This window comes from Passer domesticus, chromosome 20 (genome assembly GCF_036417665.1).
Source record: "Passer domesticus isolate bPasDom1 chromosome 20, bPasDom1.hap1, whole genome shotgun sequence".
NCBI classification, from domain to species: domain Eukaryota; kingdom Metazoa; phylum Chordata; class Aves; order Passeriformes; family Passeridae; genus Passer; species Passer domesticus.
Genome location: NC_087493.1, coordinates 8,946,126 through 8,970,740, shown reverse-complemented (window position 1 = coordinate 8,970,740; position 24,615 = coordinate 8,946,126). Strand labels below are relative to the sequence as shown.

General features: G+C 51.0%; 1 protein-coding gene across 1 annotated transcript in view; it reads right to left on the bottom strand.

Annotated features, from left to right (window-relative positions):
- Positions 1-2,818: 2,818 nt before the first annotated feature.
- MGAT5B (alpha-1,6-mannosylglycoprotein 6-beta-N-acetylglucosaminyltransferase B) overlaps positions 2,819-24,615 on the bottom strand; it is a 69,338-nt gene continuing 47,541 nt past the window's right edge. Inside the window, exons 9-17 of the mRNA XM_064395298.1 lie at positions 20,868-20,999; positions 19,415-19,548; positions 17,602-17,732; positions 15,172-15,327; positions 14,054-14,200; positions 11,657-11,773; positions 5,236-5,310; positions 4,538-4,812; positions 2,819-3,450 (exon numbers count right to left, since the gene is read on the bottom strand). Coding sequence (XP_064251368.1) covers positions 3,252-3,450; positions 4,538-4,812; positions 5,236-5,310; positions 11,657-11,773; positions 14,054-14,200; positions 15,172-15,327; positions 17,602-17,732; positions 19,415-19,548; positions 20,868-20,999 — 1,366 coding nt within the window. The 3' untranslated portion in view covers positions 2,819-3,251. The remainder of the gene's footprint in view (positions 3,451-4,537; positions 4,813-5,235; positions 5,311-11,656; positions 11,774-14,053; positions 14,201-15,171; positions 15,328-17,601; positions 17,733-19,414; positions 19,549-20,867; positions 21,000-24,615) is intronic.

Below are 24,615 nucleotides of genomic sequence, written 5' to 3'. Positions count from 1 at the left end.
TCATAAAGAAAGTTCTGGGTGGAATTATTTACAAGAATAGTGAGGCTCAGAAACATAAATCGCCCCTGGCTTCATTTCTAGGTAAGGAAAATGGATTTCCAGAACAATATCATTCTTTTGACACGCCTGTCCTGCTTTCACAGCTGCCAGAAAACAGGTTAGGAAAAAAAGGCAAGACGTTCCAGGAGGTTCTGCTGGGTGCATGCCAGCAGAAATCTGGAAATCAAAAAGTCCAACCCCACCCCGAGGGGACCCCAGGGGCTCCCCATGAACCCACTCTGGCTGTTAAACAAACTGTCCCAGCCAGCAGCATCGGAGAGTGCAGCTGACAGCTCCTCATTCCATTTTGTTTGGGTTTATTCACAGTTTGGACACCGTTTTCCCCTCCCCACTGGGGATTTATTCTTTGCAATTAGCTGTGGGAATTAGAACCTCTTTCACATGGCAGTGGCTCTGCTTCCCTTCAAACCTCTTTCATGCTCCTGCTTAATAAATTGTGGATTTGATGTTTGCATCCTCAGATCTCCCTTCCAAATGGAAATGTGTCCTGGTCAGGGAGACCAGGCTGGAGACCTGCTCAGGAAGAGCTTGGCAAGGCAGCTGGGATGCCCCAGTGATCACCAGGCACAGCCTGGGCACAGAAAAGCATTTCAGGTGACAAAATCCCTTCTGTCCCACACCAGCAGCTCCATTCCTTGGTGCCACCTCCACGTCAGGGTGCCACTGTGCCCCTGGCACACACACACCCCACACATAACAAATATTTTGATGCCAATTCCGCGCCCAAAAGTGATGTTAACACCCAGCAGTGGCATTCCCAAAGCAGCCCAGCCCCCAGCTTGCCCCACCATGGGATTTTACAGAGCAAGGCATGTGGGATGGGGCAGGAGGGGCTGCCCCAGCACCCACACTCTGGTCCCTGCCACATCCAACATCCACAAGTGATGCTCCACCACCAACAGGCCAAAGGAGAAGCTTTTTCCCTGAGCAGGACTCGGTGCCCACCAATGGGGCACAGACCTGACAGGCAATAGCAGAGCCTCACTCAGCCCCATCACCCACATTCCCAGGCTGACTTGAGGTCCAGCCAGGTTCCAGGCTGATCATTATTTCTCATGACAGCTGCGAAGGTGAGACAGCCACCTTTTATTTCAGCCTGGAGAAAAATTCTCCTGCCAGGGGATAATTGGGGCTCTCTGCAGTGGGAGGCAGCGCTGCACTGCTGAAAGGTGAGGCTATTTTAAAAGCAGCTGAGCAGAAACTGTGGAAAAAGCTGCCCAGGGAGCTGATGTGTAACAAGCGCTGCCTCACGAGGCATCCCGAGCCTCTTGGTCTTTAAAACTTGCTTAGATCTCCTATAAAATCCGGTTTTATTTGGTTTTTACAACCCTGGGAAGTGAACTGCTGGTGGTTCCTGCTGGCAGACCCCCCGTGCCTCTCCCAGGCCAGCTCCTGCCCACCCAGCACTGGCAGCAGTCTGCCAGGGGATGCTTTGAGGCAGAGATGAAAGGTGCTGTGGAGAGGTGTTGCTGCTCAGCTCTGCAAAGAGAGGCTTGTGCTGCTTTTATTTAGACACACGCCGGCCGCAAGACACAAAAATTACTTAATCAATCCTTCCCCTGGGCTGGCGTCACAGGCAGGATGGAGGCTGCCCACGCAGTTGGGAGCTGAAGATGATAAATTGCTCTGGGATAGGAGCAGTGTCTCCAGCTCATCCAGGGCAGGATGTGGCCAGGCTCACGTGGCGGGTGCCCAGAGGGCACAGCACCCCGTGGTGACACAGCAGGGACACGGTGAGGGTGGCTGGGCTCTGCCAGCCTGAAGGAATGGGAGTTTCTCCCAAAACCTGGCACAAGGAGGCCAGGCTAGAGGTGCCAGGGGTGTGGCACAGCTCCAGGGCAACCTCCTGCACTCATGCTGCCACTGCTCTCCATCAGTCTCTGGAGCCAGAGGGGACAATTCCTGCAGGGATCCTGCAGTGACAGTGCCAGGTCAGGCTGCCACCCCCCCAGCCTCTCTCACCAGCCAGGCCAGGAGCGATTCCATGCAGGGAAGGGCTGAGAAGGAGTTTCCAGCCCCTGATTTTCCAGCCACACGTTTTATGGCATGCAGGGCTCTCCCCATTCAACCTTGCAAACAGCAGCAGGGTTCAGCACCAACCTTACAGCAACACCTTGCCCTGGTGAGCAGCCCTCCAAGAACAAACCAGGTCACCCCAACCAGGGGAGTGCCAGGAGGGGACACATCGGCAGTGGGGGAAAACTTTCCTCCCCAAAGCAAGAGGAACAGCACCAAGGAAAGTTGAAGAAGCAGAGTTCTAGGAAGATGGTTGCTTGGAGCTCACTTCTTGCTGAGCTGGGAACATCTGGGGCACACAGAGTCAGGATGTTGCTCTTCAGGGCTCTGCCCTCCAGGAATTCCCTTCGTGTGCTGCAGCACATCGTCCCCTCTGCCCACTCACCTGAACCCCGAGCAGCCCCTGTGCCCCCACCTCCACCTCCAACCATCCCTGGGCGGATGTTCAGCTCCATGCATGGCCCAGCAGGGTGAAGAGCAGCCTGGAGGCTGGGGGGATCACTTTGGGCACCTCTGCCCTGCCTGGGGACCAGCAGCTTTCCCAGGAGCCCACTCCAGCCCCCTCCCACCACTGTCCAGCCCACAGTGGCTCTTCCTGGGGCTACCAGGGTTGAGTCCCCAGTGTGCCCATCTAACCCAGCCTTGTGCTTTGTCCTCCCCCAGCTCCACACCCACAACAGCCACCAGCATCACCCTGTCCCACCCCCAATGCAGCTCTGCCCAAGAACTCCCACAGAAGGGCTGGGTGTGGATGCCCCTTTAATTTACCACTTGTCAGGGGGAGGGTTAAAAAAATCAATAAATAAAACAACTTGGGATGCTTGAAGAAGATGAAAACCCTGAAACTGCAGTCTGCTGGTGGCTTGTCCCATCACCAGAGGAGGGGAAGGGTGTCCCCAGCCCCTCTCTCCCCACCACCCCATCCCAGCGCCACCAGGCCCAGGTGGGTTCGGATGCGGTCGGACGATGCTCCTCAGGGAGAAAACGACTCCAAAGTTCAGGACGTGGTCATTCACAGCTGGCTGGTGGATGGAACAGCCCCCAGAGTCCGACACAAAACAGCCCCCAGAGTCCGACAGCTCACCCACCAGGAGGAGGCCTGTCCCAGCTCCTCGGCTGCTGCGGAGTTCCGAGGAGAAGCCACCCGGAGCCACAAAGGCGGTGGGGACACGGTGTCACAAGCAGTCCCTGCACAGGGCCACCTGTCCCTGGCGGAAGTCGCGGCAGGGGCAGAGGCGCCGGTACTTGGCGTGGTGGCCGGCACAGCTGAAGAGCAGCGGCTCCTTCTGGAGGTAGCACTCGCGGACGTTCTCGGCCACCGCGGGGTACAGGTGGTTCATCTCGAACTCGGTGCTGTCGCACGCGATGCTGAGCCTGGGGGCCAAGGCAAGGGGGTCAGGTCAGGTGAGCAGCCATTAAAGGGGTCATTTAAGGGGTTTTATCCTTCCTGGGAGGTTCCTTTGCTGATCTGGTTTGCCAGCCTTTGGCTACCTGTGAGGGCTTGTCACCAGCCCGACACGCCACGCAGGAAGGGGAGACCCTGGCAACTCAACTATGCAGCCCAGAGATTGCCCCGACCCACAGATGGCTCAGAATCACCCACAAAACCCCACCCAAATCTTAGGAGTTGGACTCATTGGTCCTTGCAGGTCCCTTCCAGCTCATGAAGTTCAATGGCTCTTGTACAGCCCCTTGCTGACCAACAGCTCTCTCCATGGACAGAGCTCCATGAACAGAGCTCCATGGACACCTCTTACTGCAGACAACATTCCCTGGAAGGGACAGGGAATCAAGGAATGCCCACGTGCTCCCTGTTAGCTGGGATTAGCCAGAAAACTGAGGTGGGCATCAGCAAAAGCCCCGAGGAGCAGCAGAAATGCCCAGTGTGGATTTTAACACTCCTCCCCTCCCAGATGGAGCAGCAGCACTGGCACTGCCCTCCCACCAACCCTTCTCAAGTGATGAGTCCCTGAGCCAGCTCGTTTTAAGGTCTGGAAGAGGACGTGCAGGGGGAAAGAGTGAAAGCCAGGCCCCAGCTGTAATTTATCACATAAAAATGTCAGCGGGACACGCGGCGCCTGCCTGACCAGCGTGACAGCTCCGGCAACGCTCGCATTTAAATTGCCCAGAGAGCAGCACAGAGCCCGGTGGCAGATTTATACTCCATTAAAACTTCACCACTGGGTGTTCAAAACGCAGTTTTATAGAGAGAGACATTTAAAAGGAGAGAGCATGCGGGAGGTGGAGAGGAATGGGGTTGGAAAGAGGCGGAACCATGCCTGGAAACGCTGTTGTTGCCTGCTGAGGAGTGAAGCTCTGTCCTGCCTTGGGCATGAGGGCTTATCACTGGGATTTTGGGAGGGGGAGCATGAGGAAAATGGGCGCAGGGGATGGGGGGAGCAAAGGGAATGTTGTCTGGCTGGTGGCCCCCCACAAGCTCCCCGAGAAGGCCCCGACTCACTGGAGAAACACCTCCTCCTTGTTGAGGAACCTGAAGAAGGTGGGCTCGCAGACCAGCCCGTGCCGCCGGCACGTCTCCGTGCACGTGTGCTGGGGCTCCGACACCCACACCTGCAGCGAGGCCACCGGGGGCCACGCCTGGGGGGCCCGCCCGGCGCTGGGGGACCACACCAGGTGGGTGGCGTTGGGGGACAGGGCCAGCGGGCTCGGAGGGCTTTGCATAGCAGGACTCTTGGTCTTGGGAGACGGAGCAAGAGATGATGTGGTGCAGAAATCCTGGTGGCAGAGAAGATAATGGGTCAGTGCCCTGAGATGTTAACAGTGGGGAAAGGAGGCTGCTGGTGGGACAGGAGGACACTTGGGATGATGACTTTGAGGTCTGCATGCACAGATGGCATGTCCTGCTGTGGGGGATGAACCTCTGCTTCTCTCAGCTCTTCTTCTCCCAGTGCTGCCTTATTCTCTGCAGCAGAAAGGCCCTGACCCAGCCCCAGCACCCCCAGGTGTCCTCCACCAACCCCCAGCACCTTTGGCCCGTGACAAACCTCCCCCAGCCCCATCTCCTGGTGCTCTCTGCAATCAGGGCACTACTGGCTGCACAATGCCCAAGGGAGAACAGGGATGCTCCCCAGGGAGAAGAGGGAAAGCTGGCCATGAGGACAGAGCTGGTTCCCCAGGGAGGACAGGGATTTTCCCAACCTGGTGCTGAATGTAGGCGTGGATCCGCTCCAGCATCCCCTCGCAAGTGTACTCGTAAGGCAGGTAAGGGTCCACCTGTGAAGGGCAAGAGCAGAGCACAGGCAGCAGGTGGGGACAGCCTGCCCTGTCCCTGAGACACCAGAACCTTGGGCATAGCTCTTCCACTAAAGCCCACGACTCGTGTCTGTCCACCAAAGCAACCCTAGGGCTGGGGAAACCTCACAAGCCATAAGGTGATAAAGAGAGAGGAATACTTTGGGTTCAACCTGCTGGTGAAAATGAAATCATCCCTGTTCCACTTTAATCTCCCTTTTCTCTACTTTCAGCAAGTTATACAATCAAATCAGTTTTCATCCAGTAGGTCACTTCAAACTAAACCATGAACTGTTACAGGCCATAAAACACACTGCAGCTGTGGGCAAGGGAGGAGCAATCTTAAAAAAAAAAAAAATTAAGGAGCTTTCTGCCCTGGGAAGACCTATTTTTCCACACTCCCTTATTTTTCCAGAGAGATGTTACGGGAGGTTGGTGCCAGTCCTGGGACCTCCCTTCCCCTGGTGTATCTCTGCAGAGCTTTATTCAGGAGGATATAAGCAAAACCACCCAAAGATAATTAATCCAGAAAACACTGCTGCTTCTCTTTTCTGAGCTCTGCACCTCCAAAATAGCTATTTCCTTTTGAAGTACCTGTCAAAACCAAGCTCAAAGGCTCAGTCTGCCGAGAACCCTCTAAGCATCTCCCTGCCATAAATATCCCACCTGAGATCTCAGCCAGGCTGGAAATCACAGCTGCTTCATCTAATTACAGATGTGCACGCTAATCAGGGCTGACACAGTGACAGGCACCAATCCTGCCTCTGAATTCCTGATGGGCTCTCAGCTAACTGGGGCAGAGTCCTCTGAAAGCAAAATTGCCTGTCTCAGCTTCAGAGCCAGGCTGGGGCTGTCTGGGATCAGTTTGGAGGAGACAAATCATCACCAGTGCTCAGTCCCATCTCACCACTGCCTTCATGGGGGGCTTTTCCCAGCACCCCCTTTTGCCAGGCATAGTGCAGACAATTCCAGAAACAGCCTCATCCCCCAAAACGCTGCAGCACATCACACAAACCCTCCTTGTGCCTGCAGGTGTATCCAGAGGTGAAGCTCCAGCTGCAATCCCACCTCTCCACAGGCTCCCAGGGGCCCTGGGGGATCCCTGGGCATCAGGAGTGGGTTGGAGCCCAGTGCAGCTCCAGCTCCTTTCCCTCTCAGGGGGACCCCAAAGTCTCTCACTTCCCTCTGCTCCCCTCTCCAGGTTTTGTTAGGATTCAGCTCGTGCGCTCAGGACTGAGAAAATGCCAATTTCGAGAAGATAATTGTTTAATTAAAATCTGACAGGCTCGGCCTCTTCTCAACAGCCACGTTGTTAATGGCACTCCTCACATCCCCAGAGCCCTGGGAGGGAGCAGGAGGAGGAGGAGGAGGAGGAAGGGGGTTCTGAGGTGGGGATCACCACATCCCACTGCAGAATGATGCACGGGATGGCAGGGGAGGGAATGGAGGGGTTGGTAGGATGGACTTTGCCATCCTTTCCTCATCCTTTCTTCATCCTTTCCCAGCCCCAGTGCTCTCTCCATCAGCCAAGCAGGGAGTCACTGCTGTCCCATGGGGTTGCCACCACGAGAGCCCTGCATTTAGAGTCCCAGCTGGAAGGGAGGATGAAGTCTCCTTCATTCAAAAGGAAAAGAAAGCAGGGTGGGAAAAAAAATCTGAACGTCATCAGACAAATAAGTAGAAAAATAATGCAATTCTGTGCTGGCACGTAACAGCAGGCTGGAACATTTTAACCAGCTATTTTCACTGTGATGTTTAATGTGCCGCTCTTTCAGGCATAGTCTGAAATGTATAATTTTCCATTATAGTCCTGTATGTTTGACTTTAATATAATGAAGCCTTCTCCCTTCACTACACCAGAATATTGGGTCTATTAAATTGCTTGTGTGAGGGCTGCTTTTGACAATGGGAAAAGCTGAAGGCCCAGAAAATGGTGGTGCAAGCAAACCTCTCTCCTTCTCCAGCCTCTCACCCCAGGATAACAGACAGAATCCATCACTGGGACAAGCCTCCAGCATCCCCTGTCCCAAGGGGACACCATGTGTCTCTGCCCCCTGTCCCTGTGCTGAGATTTGATCTCTGGGGTACAGGGGTTTGGTGCTTCCCTGGTTTTAATCTTCCCTACAAATAGTTCAGGGATGCAAACCATCAGGGGAGCCCAGAGCTGCTCCCAGTGAGATGAATGGCAGAGACACAACCTGCCAAAAACCCTGCCCAGCAGCTGGAGGGTGACCTGCAACGGGTGCCACCTCCAAAAGGATGAGAGAGGGCAGCACAAGGGCTGTTCTTGGGGGGGGAAAACACAGATTGCAAACCCCAGCCACGTCCCAGGCATGATTCAGCTCTGCCTCCAGAAGGAAGAAGTTTCTTTCAGGCAGAACTAGGTTGGGAGGGACGCCGGCTGCATCCCAACTCTGTTTGCACACAGCCAGCCCTGTGCTGGGGGAGCTCTGCCAGCCCAGCCGGAGCTCTGCCATGGCACAGCCTGCCCCGAGCTGCAGCAGGAGAAACTGGGGTGCTGCAGGGACACTGAGATATCGCTGGGAATCAGCAAATCCCCCCGGGACCAAAGCTTGTTGTCAGCTCGACCACGACAGAATTACTGCCAGGTTCATCAACCAGCTCCCAAATTCCCAGACAGGTTCCCAGTCCCTGGTCCCCAGCTCAGCTCCCACCTGATGGCAGAGACACTTTTCCCACAAGTTGCCATAACCCCGAAAATTATGGGGTCTTACTCTGACTCAGTTCTGGCCTAGAAGATGCAAAATATCTGTGGGACGTGTGATTTTTCGGTCATGTGACAGCAAAAAATCCCCAAATAAAATCAATTTCAGGTCAGTTTTCAATTTTCAATCAATGTTTTCACCCATCAGGGAGGGGGAAAATGTTGTGTTTCAGGTTCAATCTGTCTGAGTTAGTGAAGCAAAGGGAAATGCATCATTTCAGATCCAGAATTCCTTTCAATAAATTGGCAGGGTATTTCCAAACAAAGGCAGGCAGATGGGAAACAAAACCATAGTATTTCATTCCAGTAATTTTGAAATGAAATGTTTTGACAGAAAAAAAATAAATTGATGGTGGTTATTCTGAAACACAGACAAATTTATTAGATATTCCAATAACAGAACACCCCATTTTGCCTTTGGGAAAAAAAAAAAAAGGAGTCAGTAAAATAATTTCTCCGAACTGCAGTAACTGGCTGGGAACAGGAACACTAAATTGCCCAGCTACCATCCTCCTGCTAATGCCCTTGTTTTCAATTCCTGCTGTAACAAACAGTATTTTAAAGACAAGATACCCATGGACTCCTGGAGCCAAAGCCCATAATAAGGCTTTTAAACCTGTAAGGTAGGTCAATTTTTAGGCTTAATTGCCTTGACAGCATCTCTAATAAAGCAGACCTTTCTATTTAAAAGATAAAAAGGTGGGGGGGAGGAAAAAGAGGCTGCTGTAAGTTATTCACACTCACTCCCTGCTCTGCTATGGGAGGATTTTTATAATTTCTTCAAAACCCCAGAGAGGTGAGGTGTGGATTAACTCCTGGGTGGGAAGGAATCCCTCCTCTCCAGAGTGACTTCATGTCACACTGTAAATGAGGCCTCAGTGACTGGAGTTGTTCATCTGAGGCAAATTTAGGATTTTCAGCAGCTGAGGGTAATTCCAGAGGCTGGGGTGCTTTGTGGGAGGGCACTACAGAATGGGGGCCCTGATTTGTGTTTACAAACAAGCTGTGGGTCTGCTGGTAGATAAAACCAGCACTGAGAGATAAAAAAAACAATGGGATGGATTCCACTAACTGATTAATGGAAAATGATATTTGCTTTTACAAATAAATTGTAGATTTGCTGATAAATGAAATTGGATATTGAAAGATAAAAGAAACAATGTGGAAAAAACATAAATTCCATAGGAATTAAAATTAAATGGGAGTGTTGTACATTAGAGGGAAATCTTTGGTATCAAGAATTTCAGGAAGTCTGTACCTCTCAAGTACCTCAGAAATGGGGAAAGAGGGAGGGAAATTGGGATAAAAAGGAGGCTGCATCCTCCAAAAATTGGAGAGACCCCAGAGAAATGCCCCATGGGCTCTCCCTTTATTTGAATAAAGTAAAAGGACTCCTCTGTCTCCTTTTTGGACATAAACCCCTGGTGTTTATGGATTAATTTTTCTGACAGTGGGAATGGGGAGAAGAGCTGAGACAGGAGCTTGGTTTGGGCAAACCAGGAATGGGCACAGCAGCTGCACCCTCCAGTGAGTGCCCAGCTCTGGACACCAGCTCCTCCTGCCCAGTGCCCATTGCAAACCCTTCCCTGAAATCCTTTTTAGTTCTTTAATTTTTAACCAGACCATTAAGCACCTAAATGACCTGGTGCACATCCAGTCAACACTGCAGCAGCACAACACAGCTGCTCAAGAACCAGCACAGCCCTTTCCTCCATCCTCAGTCTCGCCATTCTTTAATAATTTTAACAGCACCAGGCTTCACTATTTTCTTTCTTCCCTTTGGAAAAACTGAAAATTTCCTTCTCTCTCCCAAAATAGCTCCCAGCCTCCCACCCACAGCAATTCCTTCACTTCAGGGCTGTCTCCAGCCCAGATGGTGGAGGGTCAAGCTCTGACAGCTGGCCTGGCAGCACAGCAGCAGGGATGTCATTATTTTTAATTTAATTCTAATCGAGATACGGGAATGAATGTGCAGAACAACAACTGTTTTGCTAAGTTGGGTTTGATGAGTCTTTACAAACTCCCAGAGAAAATGAACGTGAGGTGAAGAGCTGCAGTAATCACCTTGGAGGAGGTGAGGCACAGGGTGATGGCATGGCCACGTTACCTGAATCAGATTGCCACAGGCACCCTCCTCTGCAGCTTCTAATGCAGGGGAAAGCAAGGATGACCCTTCTCTGACCAGCATCACACCCCTGTGCCCCCAAATCCCACCCAGCACCTTGAACCCTGAGCCTCAGGCAGAGCCCAGGTTCCACAGCACATCCCTGTCCTCCAGAGAGGATGGCTCATCCCAGGTGAAGCAAATGGCCAGCAAAATGGCTATCAGCACTTTCTTCCCCTCCAGGAAAACTGACTGTAATAATCTGGACAATTTGAAAGGCTCCTGCCACAGGGTGGGAGCTAAATATTCATGAGGGAGTGTTTCCAGAGTGGGCACAGCAGGAGTGCTGCCTTCCCTGGGGCTCTCCCCTTCCTTACATCCCTCACAAACTCCTGAAGTTATTCCCATCAATTTGCTCAGTCCAAAGGAAACAATCAGTGAAGTGGGGAAAAGGCATGTGCAGAGGGCTGAGGCTCTCTGGGTTTATCTTTGTTATCACACCAGCTCCCAGCACTGCTCTCCACCTGCAGCAACCTCAGCCTCCTGCTCCCAAACCTTACCTCAGCCTCCCCTTGCTGCAGGCCTACCCACAGGAGCCCCAGGGGATCCTTCAAAGGCACAGCTCTGCCCTGGGGAAACACCTACAATGCCAAAGGAAGGTGGGAGCACGTGCGCCCCTGGGGCTGCAGGAAGGGACCAAAAAATCCAAAGGAGAAAAGAAAGGAAAAGGAGAGCCAGGCTCCAACATCTGCTCTGCTTGTTGTCTTAGGCTGGAAATGGGGCTGTGTGTTCTGTCCCCATCTGTCAGAGCTGGGGCAGTTCTCTGCTGTTCCCTGGGCAGTTTTCTTTGTCTCTCCCACAGCCAATCCTCCCTCCAGCAGATCTCTGCTGTTCATGGCCAGGGAGTGTCCCTGCAGGGCTGATCAAATTCCAGCATCCCATGGGGAGATGCTCCGCCCAGGGGAGGAGCCAAGCATTCCTACCTGGATACAATCTGAGCCTGGAACAGCACAGCAGCCTTTGCCCCCTGCATTCCCAGAGGAGCAGCTTTCTCCTGCCCTGCATTCCCAGAGGGAGAGCAGGCCCATCTCCAGCAGCCCTGGAGCTGCAGAGGAAAACTCCCCCCTTGTGCAGGATCCCTGCTCCAGCAGAAGCACAGCTGGCACTGCAGGAGGGCTGAGCCCCCATGGGATGGGACTGTGCCACCACCCTGACACACAGGGCTCAGCTCCTGCTCTGACTCTGGCAGTGGTTTTTCTCTTTTGTAATATTGCATTTGTATTTTTAATTTTCCTAATACAGAACTATTATTCCTATTCCCATATCTTTTCCTGAGAGCCCCTTTATTTCAAAATTGTAATAATTCAGAGAGAGGGGGTTTACATTTTCCATTTCAGGGGAGGCTCCTGCCTTCCTTGCAGACACCTGTCTGTTCAAACCAAGACACTTGTCCAAACTCAGCAGCAGGGAGGTCACCCCAAAACTGCTCCGAGCCCTACCTGTGTCCTCATGATGGTTTTGATGGCAGCTTCGAACTCCTCAGAGTTGTTGTAGTCAACAGTCCACACGTGTGGTTTCCCAATGAAGTCCTCAGCATATGGGTGTTGGGAGGACACCTGAAACACAGCAGTGCCAGCTGGATTTTGCAATCCCTGCTGGAATGGCTGCTGCTTCCTGCTCACAGCTGGATGGCAGAGAGGAGCAGCAGCCTCAGAGACACAGCGGGGTTTGACCCATTGCAATAGGGAGTGCTGGAAATTGGTTTCCTCTGAATCCAGCTGCTCCCCAGCCTCAGGATGATGTGCTATAATTCCCACTGGGTTGGGATGTCCCATTCCCAACAACACTGAATTCCTTTGGCAGCCGGGAATATCTCCACTCTGTACCACAGGAACAATTTACCCTTGACCTGAGCCATTCTGTGGGTCTGGATGGTAAAAACACTCCAAAGCAGGAAAGGTGTGTGAAGGCACCACATCTCCCAGGCTTGACAGTGCTAGAAACAAGGCAGGGAGAAAATCCATTGCCACTGAAGGCTGGGAAAGGCTGGCACTGGGAGAGAGCAGTGCTGGAAGCTGCATCCCCCTGATGCCACGGGCAGCCCCCACACTGGTGCTCCACAGGTACTGACATCCTTGCTTTTCCCTGGGCTGCCCACACAGCTGACTTTTGAGGATCCACCTCTTTTGTTTCAGCCCTGAGGTGCTTTTTCAACCCTGATCTCCTCTGGGAAGGGAAGAGAGAGGTTGCTGAGCAGAAGATGTGTTTTGGGGGCACCACAAAACATCAGAGAAGGGCCTGAACCCTTGCCAGCTGGAGGAGAGGAGCTGTGTGGTTCATCCCCTCATTGCTGTTCTTCCTCATCTCTCTCCTGGCAGATTGATCACCTCTTTCCCCTCCAACACAGAAACACCCCGAGGCATTTCACAGCCCTCACCCTGGCTGCAGGCTGAGGTACAGCCCCAGCCCTACACAAATGGGTGCTAACAACAAATTCAGGGGTGCATGGGGCAGTCAGGGGGGCCAGGACAGCCCAGCCCAGCTGCACAATTCACACCAAATTTTGGGGTGCATGGGGCAATCAGGAAGGGCAGCACAGCCCAGCCCAGCTGCACAGCCCCCAGCTCTCTCCCTGCTCGGCGAGGGAGCCTTGCACTGCATTATCCACTTTATTAATAATAAAAGAGGCAATTTTCCCAAGCCTTTAACTTTTAAAGAGTTCCTGCTCTACTTAGATTGAATTCCCAGCGCTGTGCAAGCCTGGGAGGGATCTCATAGCCCTGCCACAGTGTGCAGGTCCTGGTGTCCCTCTGGGGGGACAAAGGGATGAGCAGGGGGCATTGCCCTGGGCTGGGAGCAGGGTGTGGGGACGTGTGGGTCTGGGCTGGTGGTCTGCAAAAGGCTCCTGCACAACCTTCTCCTTGGAAACCCCAAACCTACAGCACAGCCCCTTCTATCCAAGGCAAATCCCCATCTGCAGACATCCACAGAGGAAATCTTGCCCAAAAAAAAGTAACCTCAGCCTAGCAGCTGCTGTTCCCCAGGCTGGCCCAAGGCCTGGTGCCAACGGGGTGGCTCCATGCAGCCCCCACAGCACATTTGTGTTATAGATATATATTATAATATTGGCTTTTTGCAAATATTAAAACGGATTCTATATGTGTAGTGTTAAAGTAACTTTGCTATACAGTTTTTATTTCTGTTGTTAGCTAAAATTTATAAATAGCTGATATAGATATGCTTGTGTTAAAATGATTGCTTGGATGGGATAATAACCAAGGAACATATGATGAGGACCCTGCTACTGATATGCCAACTCTCAACACTTACCATTTGTAGAAAGTAAGGCCTAAAACTGAAGGTGATGATAAGAATGGACTAAAACCAAAGGAACATGCACGCTCTAAAAAGGCGAATCTGAGGTGGAGCCATGCTAAACAATTATGGGAATAAGTAAAGTAGTTTGGGGAAAAGTTTACTATTTTATTTATAGTTATAAATTAATATTATTATATTACACATGTATATTTATATATAAATATACAATATCTTTTATTTATATTATATTATGTTATATTATATTATGTTATGTTATGTTATATTATGTTATATTATGTTATATTATGTTATGTTATATTTATTCTATTGTATATATTTACTATTATACTTATATTGTTTTATATTTACTATCATATTTATATTGTTTATGACAATGTAACAGGCTGATGCAATAGAAATGGTATATAAAAGGTGTTTCCAAATTAGCAGGTGTGCTCTTGGCAGATAGCCAAGAGCCACCCGGCCGTATAGCTTTTCTCTATTGTCTTTGTCTCCTATTGTAGTTTATTAACTTTCTAAGCGTTCACAGCAGAGCGAGCCGTGTTTTGCACACTTGCCTCTCTGGACGTGGGCTTCCCGCGGAAGAACTCGTGGTTGAGGGAGCTGTGGGGAGGGTTGAAGCGCGCCTGCAGGAACACGCAGCCGTTGGCGATGGCCTCCAGCGGGGCCGGGCCCTCGTAGGGGAACCCGAAGCCAATGAAGAGCTGCAAGGCACAAACACAGAGCTGCTGAGTGATTTTCCCCACAGATAAACCCACCAGCGTCGCCTCTCTGCTGCTCTGCTCCTGCACGCCAAGCCTCTAAGGGGGTTCAGCAGACTGGGCTCAAAATTCCACCTTTCACAGAATTCACAGAATCACTGGGTTGGAAGAGACTTTCAAGATCATGGAGTCCAACCCAGCCCCAACACCTCAACTCAGCCCTGGCCCCCAGTGCCACATCCAGGCTTTGTTAAACACACCCAGGGATGGTGACTGCACCACCTCCCCGGGCAGCCACTCCAGAACTTTATCACCCTTGCTGTGAAAAACTTCTTCCTGATCTCCAACCTGTATTTCCCTTGGTGCAGCTGGAGGCTGTGTGCTCTGGTTGTGTCAGTGCTGCCTGGAGACAGAGCCCAGCCCCAGCTGAGCACAGGCACCTTTCAGGAGCTGTGAGAGTGATGAGGGCACCCCTGAGTCTCCATTTCTCCAGGCTACACAACCCCAGTCCATCAACCACAGCCCACTTTGCACAGCCATGGAGTGTCCAGGAGCTGCAAGTTCCCCCATGATGCTTACAACCATCAGCTTGGCCCTGCATGGAGCAAAATTGCTTTGCCACAGCTGTTTGGGCTGGTAAATCAGGAATATTTCCCCCAGGCACCAGCTGAAGCAATGGGGATGTGCCCGCACCCACACACTCCAAGAATCTGGTTTATTTTTATCACAGCTATAAGGTGGAAAAAAAAAACCCAAGCCTCACCCCACTCAGCAATAAATGAATTAATGAGGAAACTTTGCACTCTGCCTGTGGAAAGTCTGCAAGGAGAAACTCCTCAGACACATCTTGATCTGAAATGTGCTCCTGCCTAATTATCCAGGCTGACAGGCTTAATTATCCCAGCTAGGAGTGCCTGCAGGCCTGGGAGGAGTACAGGTGATGGGGAACAGGGTCCTGGGATGGCCTCACCCACCTTTGCCTTCCTCAGCAGCTGCTGGAACTCGTGCTGGGGCAGCAGCCCGTGGTTCTTGACGAATGCTGGCACCTCAGGTGGCCTCTGTGTCTCGTAATAAACTGTGCCATGGATCTCCATGTACTTGTTCAGGATGGCCAGGAACTTCTCCTTGCCCTGGGCAGGAAGGCAGACATGAACTACACCAAAGGATGGGTCTGACCTCCTCCTCCTCACAGTTATGGGGGGTTTAACTCTCAAACTGCTGTCCCAGAGCACCTGCCATGCTTCAGGCAGACCCACAGCAGTGCAAAACCCCCACCTGTCTCTCCTCAGCCCGTGGAAACACATCCTGCACTGCCCCAGGCTCCTGGAGAGCCCCAATGGCTGCAGGATCCATCACTCTGATCATCAGGTTCCTGCCTCCCCTGTCCCCTCCAAGGGCAACTTCCACTCTGGAGCTGCTGAATTAAAGGCTTCAGAGGGATCAGAAGGGAGTCTGCAAAGACCAGAGCTTGCTAATGGCCTCTTCTTCCAAGTAACAAGCTCCAAGGATTTTCTCATTCAGATTTAATCCTGTTTCACTACCTGGAAAATGAAGGGGGTCATCAGTTTTCTTCCCTTGGAGGCTTCCCTCCTTTTGCTCTAAAGCAGCCTTTCTTTTTAACAATTTCTCTACTGCAGATTTTTTTTTTTTTTTTTTGTCTTGAAAAAAACCACAAAGGGCCCATCTTTTGGATGCTGGATTTTCCAGGGCTGCAACGGCCCCAAAAGAGGAAAGACCAGGGGGAATAAGGAGTTGTAAATGGGGAATTGGAGAAAACTCTGTATGTTGCCTTAAAGCCTCCTTAAATGCTGTATTTCTGCCCTCAGCCATGGATCCCTGGGATCCTCCAAGGCTTTCCCAGCTTATTAAAACTTCAGCTCCTGTTGTGAGCCAGAGGCAAGAAGTTCAGAGGGGCAGGAAATGAGAAATAAAGAGAAGGGAGGTTTAATGAAATGTTTCTAAATGTCAAAAACATCCTGCTCTGGAGAGAGTGTTTAGTCCAAGGCTGGTAAATGAGCACCTGACTCCAGAAGGTGGAGGTGATCGGTGCCTTTCTGGACCTCAAAATCACTCAAAATAAGGAAAAACTCCTCTATTCCCTTTTTATTGCATGGAGTGTACAAGGTGGGAAGCAAAGACCAGGCAGCCTGGCCTCAAGGAACCAGCAAGGCCCAGCCCCAGCCTCTTCACCCAGCAATAAATGACCCCAAAAATGCAGCTGGGGGAAAACTGATGTTGTTTGTGAGTTCTGACTCAAACCAGCAAATGCCTGTAGCACCTGGGGTGGAGGGAAATGTCCATTCTGGGGTTTGAACTCTCTTTAGTGCCTTCCCAAATCACCTTAACTAAGCTCCAAGGAAACTTCTGGATAAGAAAGGGCAGGGGAATGGTAGAAAAATAAGACAAGATGTTGCAGTTCTTCTAAAATGAGTTTTAGTAGGTTTCAGTAGGGCTTTTAGGGAGCCCTGGAGCCAGGCAGAGGCAGGGGGGATTTTCTCTCAGACCTGGGCAGGGATGGAAAACCCACAAACACCAGTAAAGAGGAGATGGAGTGGCTGGATCCTGGCTCACCACAAGCATTCCTGCTAATTAGCAGCTGCTAATCAGGAAAGCTGGGAAGGGGAGGAGGTACAGCCCCCGCTGCATCAACCCACATCAAGCCCAGCAGCTCCAGAGGACCCAGCCCACGTCATGGCAAAGTCGACTCTGACAAAAACCTTTTCTCTCCCGAGAAGAGGAGCAGAGGCAAAGCCCAGCAGCAGCTGGTGTGGTACAGTACCTGCAACTGGAGCAGCCCCAGGCGGTGCACAGAGGGAAAAATAGAAATAAATCAACAGACAATGAGAATTAGCTCCTTTTACAGCCCTGGAAGGAAAAGCAGCTTGCTAGCTCTGGATAGGATGGGGGGAGCATGCACAGCCCCTCTGGAGATGCAGGGGGGTGTTTTGGGGGGCTGGAGGGGCTGTCCCCATGCAGTGACCCACCCCTCTCCCCCAGGTGTTCCAGGCATGGGGAGCATGACCCTTTTTCAGAGTGCTTGAAAGCAGACACAAACTATCCCCATCATAATGCAGCAATCACTGCAATTAATTAGTTGCAATCATTATAATTAATTACATAAAATCATCAATACGAAATCCTCAGCCTCAGAGCCTGCTGGGAGGAAGCACCACCCAGAGCAAGGAGCAGGGAATGGTGTCCCACCAGCCTCTCCCTGCTTGTTGGAGGCTCTGGATGTGTCCATCACTCCCCCAGGAGCAGGACAAGGATGGTTCTCCACAAACACACCCAGACCTGCACCTTCACAGCTCAGGGTGAGATCCAGAGGCTGGGGCTGCCTCCCAGCCCTGCCTGTGCCTACCCCTGCCTGCCTGGCCTGTCCCCTGCAGCCCAAGGACACCCACCTTCCAGATGCTGGCCTCCTTGCCATACACCACGGCCATGCTGCTGACTTTGTTGGCCTTGATGAGCTCCCTCTCCGTCTGGTTCAGCTCCTCTGACACGAAGCCCATGAAGGAGTTGTCAGGGGTGTGAGCTGTGGGCACCAAGGGGAGGAGACAGGTGGGACAGATGTTTTTTGGGATGTCCCCAGGGGTGGGGATACAGCCTGAGATGTGCCCGGCTCCAGAGCCTTGCTGGAGCATGGAGGAGAATGGAGCTTGGATCCCTATCCAGGCAGCTCATGAAATCCAGGCTTCAGAACCCACTCGAGCAGCTCTTCACACAGTGAGGGGTTTTAAGGCTGCCAGAGGTGATTTACCCAGCCAGGAAAAGGAATGCTTGGGTCACCCAGCAGCCAGTGGGACACTGGGCTCCTTCCAGACATGCACATCTCCCACAGGCAAATCCCAACCCCTGAGCTGCTCTCACCTGCAGAATCCCAGCTGGAAGCAAAGCAGGCTCTGCAGCTCTGGAAGCTGCAGGCTGTGCCCTGACTGTGCTGGACCAGGGGAAGGAGCCTGGTCTCTCTCCCTGGATCATTCTGTAGCCCGAGGTGGCCCAGCAGAATCTCCTCGGGGGCAGGGGGAAGCAGGAGCAGAGCTGGGGTGGATGACACTGCCTGAGCATCACCTCGTGGAGGATCTCAGAGCCCCAGAACCACCCTGGCAGGCCCCTACCGATGCCTTAAGTTTTTAGCTTTTACATTTTTCAGATCTTGTACTGCATAGGGTATAACTCCAAACTCCATATAGAGTGTTAGTTAGCTCTCTTCACAGTTTGGTCAGACAAAACAATCCTTCCAGGCCTGAGAACCAAGGTCACCATCACAGCCTCAGGCTTGAAAAGTATAGGTGTTGCAGTAAGGTAGAAAAGCTATGAGAAAAAGGCCGCATAAAATCAGGCCTGCTCTGTTGTATCAGTGGCTGGCCCTGTCAAGCTAGCACTTGGCAAGTGCCCATCTGAAAGCAATCCTGATACAAGCTAGTTAGCTTAACAATCTATTCCTGGGTGAAAAGCAACTAGCACCTGTATAAACTGGTTTTGCACAGAAAAATGTTTCTAGAAAAATGAAAACTATCTCGCACAAACAACTTTTCCTGCATGTACACACCTGGGGCTTGATGACCAATCAATACAGAATAACAACTTGTTACTAACCAATAAAGTGATTGGGAAGAAAGCTCCTGACCAATTGGAGTCACACATGAGGTCTGTAAAACTGTATGAAAAAGAGTTATGTGAACAAAAAATGGGTTTTTTCCACCATGAGAAAAAGGGAGTCCTGTGTGACTTATTCCAATATTTAAACCAAAGTGAACTGGGGAGAAGCCCACTGGGGGAATGTGACTTCATTACCTGAAGCTGTAATTGGAGGATTAACCCCTGATATGCAACCCATTTTCAGTAGACTCATTCTCCATCATCTTTCACTTGATTGCCCCGCGGTGGAGGACTATAATAGATCCCTGAGTTAACCAAGACTTTGAGATTCTCCCCGATGTGAAAAGACAGATCTATTGGCCAGACCACGAGGATTTCGTCTCTCTGTTGGTAGCTGTACTCCCCCCTCTTTCTTTCTCTCTCTCTATCCTTTATCTCCTTTCTAACCCTTCTACCACATTTGCTGTGGGCACTCAATAAAGGTGCGTTCGTTTTGATATAATACTGAAATCCCCTCTGTGTTATTTTTGCACTCAGATCAATTAACAAACCATCACAACCCCTGCTTGTAGTAGCAGATGGTGACAAGCCCCCGTCCCAGGCTTCAGCACTTACGGAACATGGTCATGAACTGGGTGGGCTGCAGGTTCCAGTAGCCCCAGTTGGTGCGGTAGCCGCGCAGCGTGGCGTACTCCTCGTGGTTGTAGGCTGGCTCTGTCCCAAAGGTGTCGATGACCCGGACACGGCACCTGCGGGGCACACACCCCCTGAGGACACCTGCTGTCCCCAGGAGCCTTGTCCCTGTCTGCACCCCGAGCAGAGTGAGAGGAATGATGGGTTTGTCTTTACAAACAAGCTGTGGGTCTGCTGGTAGATGAAACCAGCACTGGGAGATAAAAGAAACAGTGGGAAGGATTCCACTGATTGATGAATGGAAAATGGTATTTGCTTTTACAAACAAACTGCAGGTTTGCTGATAAATGAAATTGGATATTGAAAGATAAAAGAAAAAATGGGGAAAAAACATAAATTCCATAAGAATTAAAAACTAAAAGAGAGTGTTGTACATTAGAGGGAAATCTTCGGTATCAGGAATTTCAGGAAGTCTGTACCTCTCAAGTACCTCGGGGAAAGAGAGAAGGGAAATGTGGCAGGAAATTAGGATATAAAGGAGGTTGCATCCTCCAAAAATTGGAGAGACCCCAGAGGAATACCCCATGGCCTCTCCCTTTATTTGAATAAAGTAAAAGGACTCCTCTGTCTCCTTTTGGGACATAAACCTCTGGTGTTTGTGGATTAATTTTCCTGACAAGAGGGTGCAGCAGCATCCCAAGGAGCCCTTCCCAGCACTGCTCCCTCCTTGCAGGAGAATTTCCCTTTGCAGGACCCTCAGCTCCCCAACAGTTGTGAGAATGATGAACCTCCCAAAGCTTATTAATGCCTTTCCCAATATCCTGGGAATGCTGAGGCAGGCACTACCAGCACAAGGCTGAGGAGAGAAGAGGAACAAGTAAGGGAAGAGCAAAGCAAGCTGAATGCAAAAGCAAATGCATTTATAATAAAAGCAATAACGCAGCTTGTCACTTTTCTCTCTAATAAAATTGTGTAGGATAGTGGAAGAGATGGGAAAAAATGTAATAAATAGCAGGTCTATCAGCACTAAATTAAATCGCAGATTTTCCAGGCTGGTGATGTACCAGGGGATGACGACATTTGTCTTGATGCTCAAGGAGCCAGGGATAGGGCTCCTTACAAATTCCCAAGGCTCACCCTCCCCTCCATGTTGTGCCCACCCCTGGCTACAGGAATGGAAGCACACATCAACAACTGCAGGCCCATGAAGGGTTTGGTCTTTCCCCAACTCTCTCTCCTTTATTGAGGTTTTATTCTAAATACCTGAGGCTCAGAATGCCTCCTGCTGTGGCAGCAGGGGACACAGCAAAGCAAAAAGCAGGGAAAAATCAAAGGTAAAATCATAGGGTCTGGCTCCTTGGGTTGGTCATTAGCATTAACCTTTGCTTGCTAATTAATGAGATGGAGATCAAGAGCAGGCAGTGGCTTTGCTTACCTGTATTTCTTAAAGGAGAGCCCCATGTGCTGCTTCATCTGCTGGAGGCCGTGGTAGTCGGTGTAAATCAGGTCGAAAGGCAGAGGACTGGTCAAGGGGCAGTTCCCCCGTCCTGGAGGCACCCCTAAGTGACTGGGGAGAAGCAGGAGGGATCAGCCCCCAGCACCACCAGAGCCCTGCAGCACAAACACTCCTTTCCCTGCTGGGCATGGAGCAGGAGCCATCAAACAGCTCCTCTGTGGTGGAGGGCAGGCAGATGGTTCTTCTCACCCCAGTTTTTATTTCCCAGGCCAAAGCTCTGGAGGGTCCTGGTCCCTCCCCGTCTTTGCACCTGCTCCAGCAGAGTTCCTGCTCCTCCCAGATGGACTGTGAGGCACAGCATTCCCAGCCTGGGCTCACCAGCATCCCAGTCCCCACACACCCTCCCTTGGACCTCTCTTGTTGAAGACGCCAGATTTCGTTTACTTTCACTGCAGTCACACCAGTGACAGACTTGTAAAGCCACATCTTTCCTCTCCTCTCTGCCTGCAAGGTTCCCAGCTGAGCCTAAAGCTCCCTGTTCCAGCTCCACATCCCTCCCAGCACACCCTGAATGTCTCTCTTATTCCAGTCCTTACCCACCACATCCCAGAGCACTCTCAGCTTCTCCTTGACTCTGCTGGCAATGCCTGTCCTTGGATGCCGGGCACATTTCATTCATATTTCTCACTTTTGGTCCCATTTATGAAATAATTCCATAAAACAGGGGGCAGCTGGGCACTGGGTCTCACTCAGGGGGTTTCCAGCAGTTCCTTACAAACAGCCACATTCAGCTCCTCTTCCCTCCTCCAGTGGATAAAATGCACTATGAAAATCCAGATAAACTCCACTGACTGTAATCTCTTTATCAAGACCATCAGTTACCTCGCTGCCAGGGTGAGATGTGATTAATCCAGCAAGATACAGGGCTGCTAAACCTGTGGTATGTCTCCTTCCATTTCCAATTACCTCTGTGAACTGATGAATCCCTCTCTCCAAAGCTGTTCCACCAAGTGTACCACTGATGTCAGCCTGACAGCCCATCTGCTTGTCTGGACCATGTTTCCTCCTTCTCAGAGAAAAAATAAAAATCCCTGTGATACCTTCCAGCTTCTGCAGGTTTCTCAAAAATCCATGTTGCTTGTACTTGTGATTTCCCAGTGCCAGTTTGCTCAGAGGCTGATTCACTCTGCAGTTTTAATGCTCCTGTATTTTGTTTTTCCTCCTAAAGATGATAATTCCTTATCCTCCTAACTCCACTCACACCCAAAAAGCAGCAGCATCCTCATGGAAAACCAAAGTGCTGAGCTGATTTGGTCCACCCAGGCTGTCTCACTCCCACCACGCAGTTGTCCCGTTCCGTTCTCAGTCCTTCCAACAAGGCTGAGGAATTCCTGGTTTATTTCACAAGTCTGAGCTCAGACACTGTGAAATCTCACCCTTAGCTCCTTCCTGCCAGGACGTCTGTCTTTGTTTTCTTCTAGGCTCTTCACTTACTCCAAACCTCTATTTGGAGATGGGAATTTATCCCAGCCATGCCTGTAGGTATTTTCTGTTCTTTAAGAATAAAAGTTCTGGTCAGGCTTTACACTCCCAGGCTTTGAATCTTTCCTTCTCTCTGACCTCTCTTACTGGTTCTCTCAGTTTCTCAGCATTTTCCCTTCTGAACCTGAGAATTCCCTTTCCAGCCCTACCTGGGGTTAATCTGTCCCCCAGCTGAAGCTCAAATGGACCCATGGCCCCAGGTCCATCCTCTGAGGAGCACTTCAGCATTTCACCTTTCAATCCCATGGCTGCTTCCAGAGGGAATCAATGGCTTTCCCATCCAGGGAAGGCCAGGGGACAAGGATTTGCTCTCCAGTCTCTCACTAACATCAGAAGGGACCACACAGAGGCAGAAATTTGCTGGACATACAAAATATGATAAAGGGCTCTTGGTTGGCTCCTGGCCACACCTCCCTCTTCCTCTGAACCTGACCTGGTGGAAGATGCCCCTGCTCATTGCAGGGGTTTGCACCAGAAGAGCTTTAAAAGCTCCCTCTGAACTCAGACTTTTCTATGATTCTGATGTGGCTCCAAGTCCTTGAGCACTGAACACCAAGATCCTTCTTAGCCCCATCCCAACCTGACACCAGTGCAGGGTCACCCCAAACTCCTGACCATAACAGGGACACCAGAAAATGTGTAAATGTGGAACAGCCTCGCTGGCCAAAGCCAGGAAAAACAGAGAATTTCAATTTAAGACAAAGAGCTGCTTTTGCAGCTGCTTCATTGCTCTTGTCACAAGGAATCTCAGCATCAGCTCAGGGCAGCCTGGCTGGGGACGCCGCAGGGGGAACAGGTTGCAGTTTTGTCACTTTTATGCACAATTTTACACGACAGGACTGATTGGGAAGATGGCAGGAATAGAAAGGCTCTCACCTCCCACAGCCACCTCGGTACAATAAATAGGGCACCAAGGAGACTCAACCTCCCGGGAAGGCTGAAGGGGAATTTTTAAGCCAGGATTTTGTAGAGATGGAATTCTAAACAACACATTTGCTCACACAGTGCTGCTTTTTCCTCAGTCATCAGACAAGCAGTGATTTACACCAACCTGCACGGTGGTGGAACCAATCCATAAACCTTGTATTTAACTAAAAATCCCCAAACCATTACACTGTGCTTGCAGCACACACCATCCTCTAGCTGGTACATGTCACACAAGCCACTGCACTACAAAATAATCTGTAATTTAAGGAAGCCCTAACCAAGCTTGACGAGGGGCTGCAGGAGGCAGCAATTAGTGTAACTCATACCGAAGCCTCCAAAAAAGTTCCCACCAGTTGGGAAGAGCAGGTCTGCCTCTCCCAGCTCCCATCACCACCGCAATCTGCCACACATCCCCTCTCCAGGTGCTCAGGACCTGCCACATCCATTTATACTCCCTGTGCCATGGCTGCGTGGCTGGAATAGCTCTGACAGCAGGAGCAGTGGCTTTGAGCAAAACATCTCCCCATTTACCCCCCCTTATCCTCACTAAACACTTTATAACCACTGATTTTAATATTCCACTCATGCAAATCCAGCCTGCACCTCTGAGATGGGGGCGGGGGGAGAAATTTTTTTTTTTATTCCTCCTTATTTAAACATTCTTTATTCAGGCTTTCATCATTTGCCAGTTAAGTCAACTAATTTTCTACTAAACCCAATTTCACTCATGGTTGGAGTGCAATTTCCCTGATTTTTCCTTGTGCCATGTACTATTAATGGCGCTTGAAATTGCGCAAATAAAATTGATGAGCGCAAACGCCGCCTTTGCCGCCAGCACAGTCCAGGGGTCTGCTGGGGAAACCTTCCTCCCAGACCGGCCATGGGTGGTGACCAGCTCAGCACCTCTGGCTGGTGATCCAGGGGTTTGTCCCATCCCAAATCCTGGATCAGCTGAGCCCTGGCTCCTCTCTGGGAGGGAGCAGCCGGAGCGGCTCCGATCCAAGTGGATGCCGAGCTCGCCTCTCCGCCAGCTGCCTCCACCAGCTGTGCCTACTCCAGAATAAATCTCCAGCAGATTCTTGTCCTGCTATTTTCCTCTCAGAGGTACTTTAATCAGCCAGGGGACCGTCCCCTCCCCGGGCATGGTGCGGGTGCTCTGGAGTCACATGACTGCGGGGTTATCTTTACATCCCATTGACCTATTTTCAAATTAACCCAACGTTTCTTTCCGCGTTATCACTCCTGGTGCTGAGAAGTC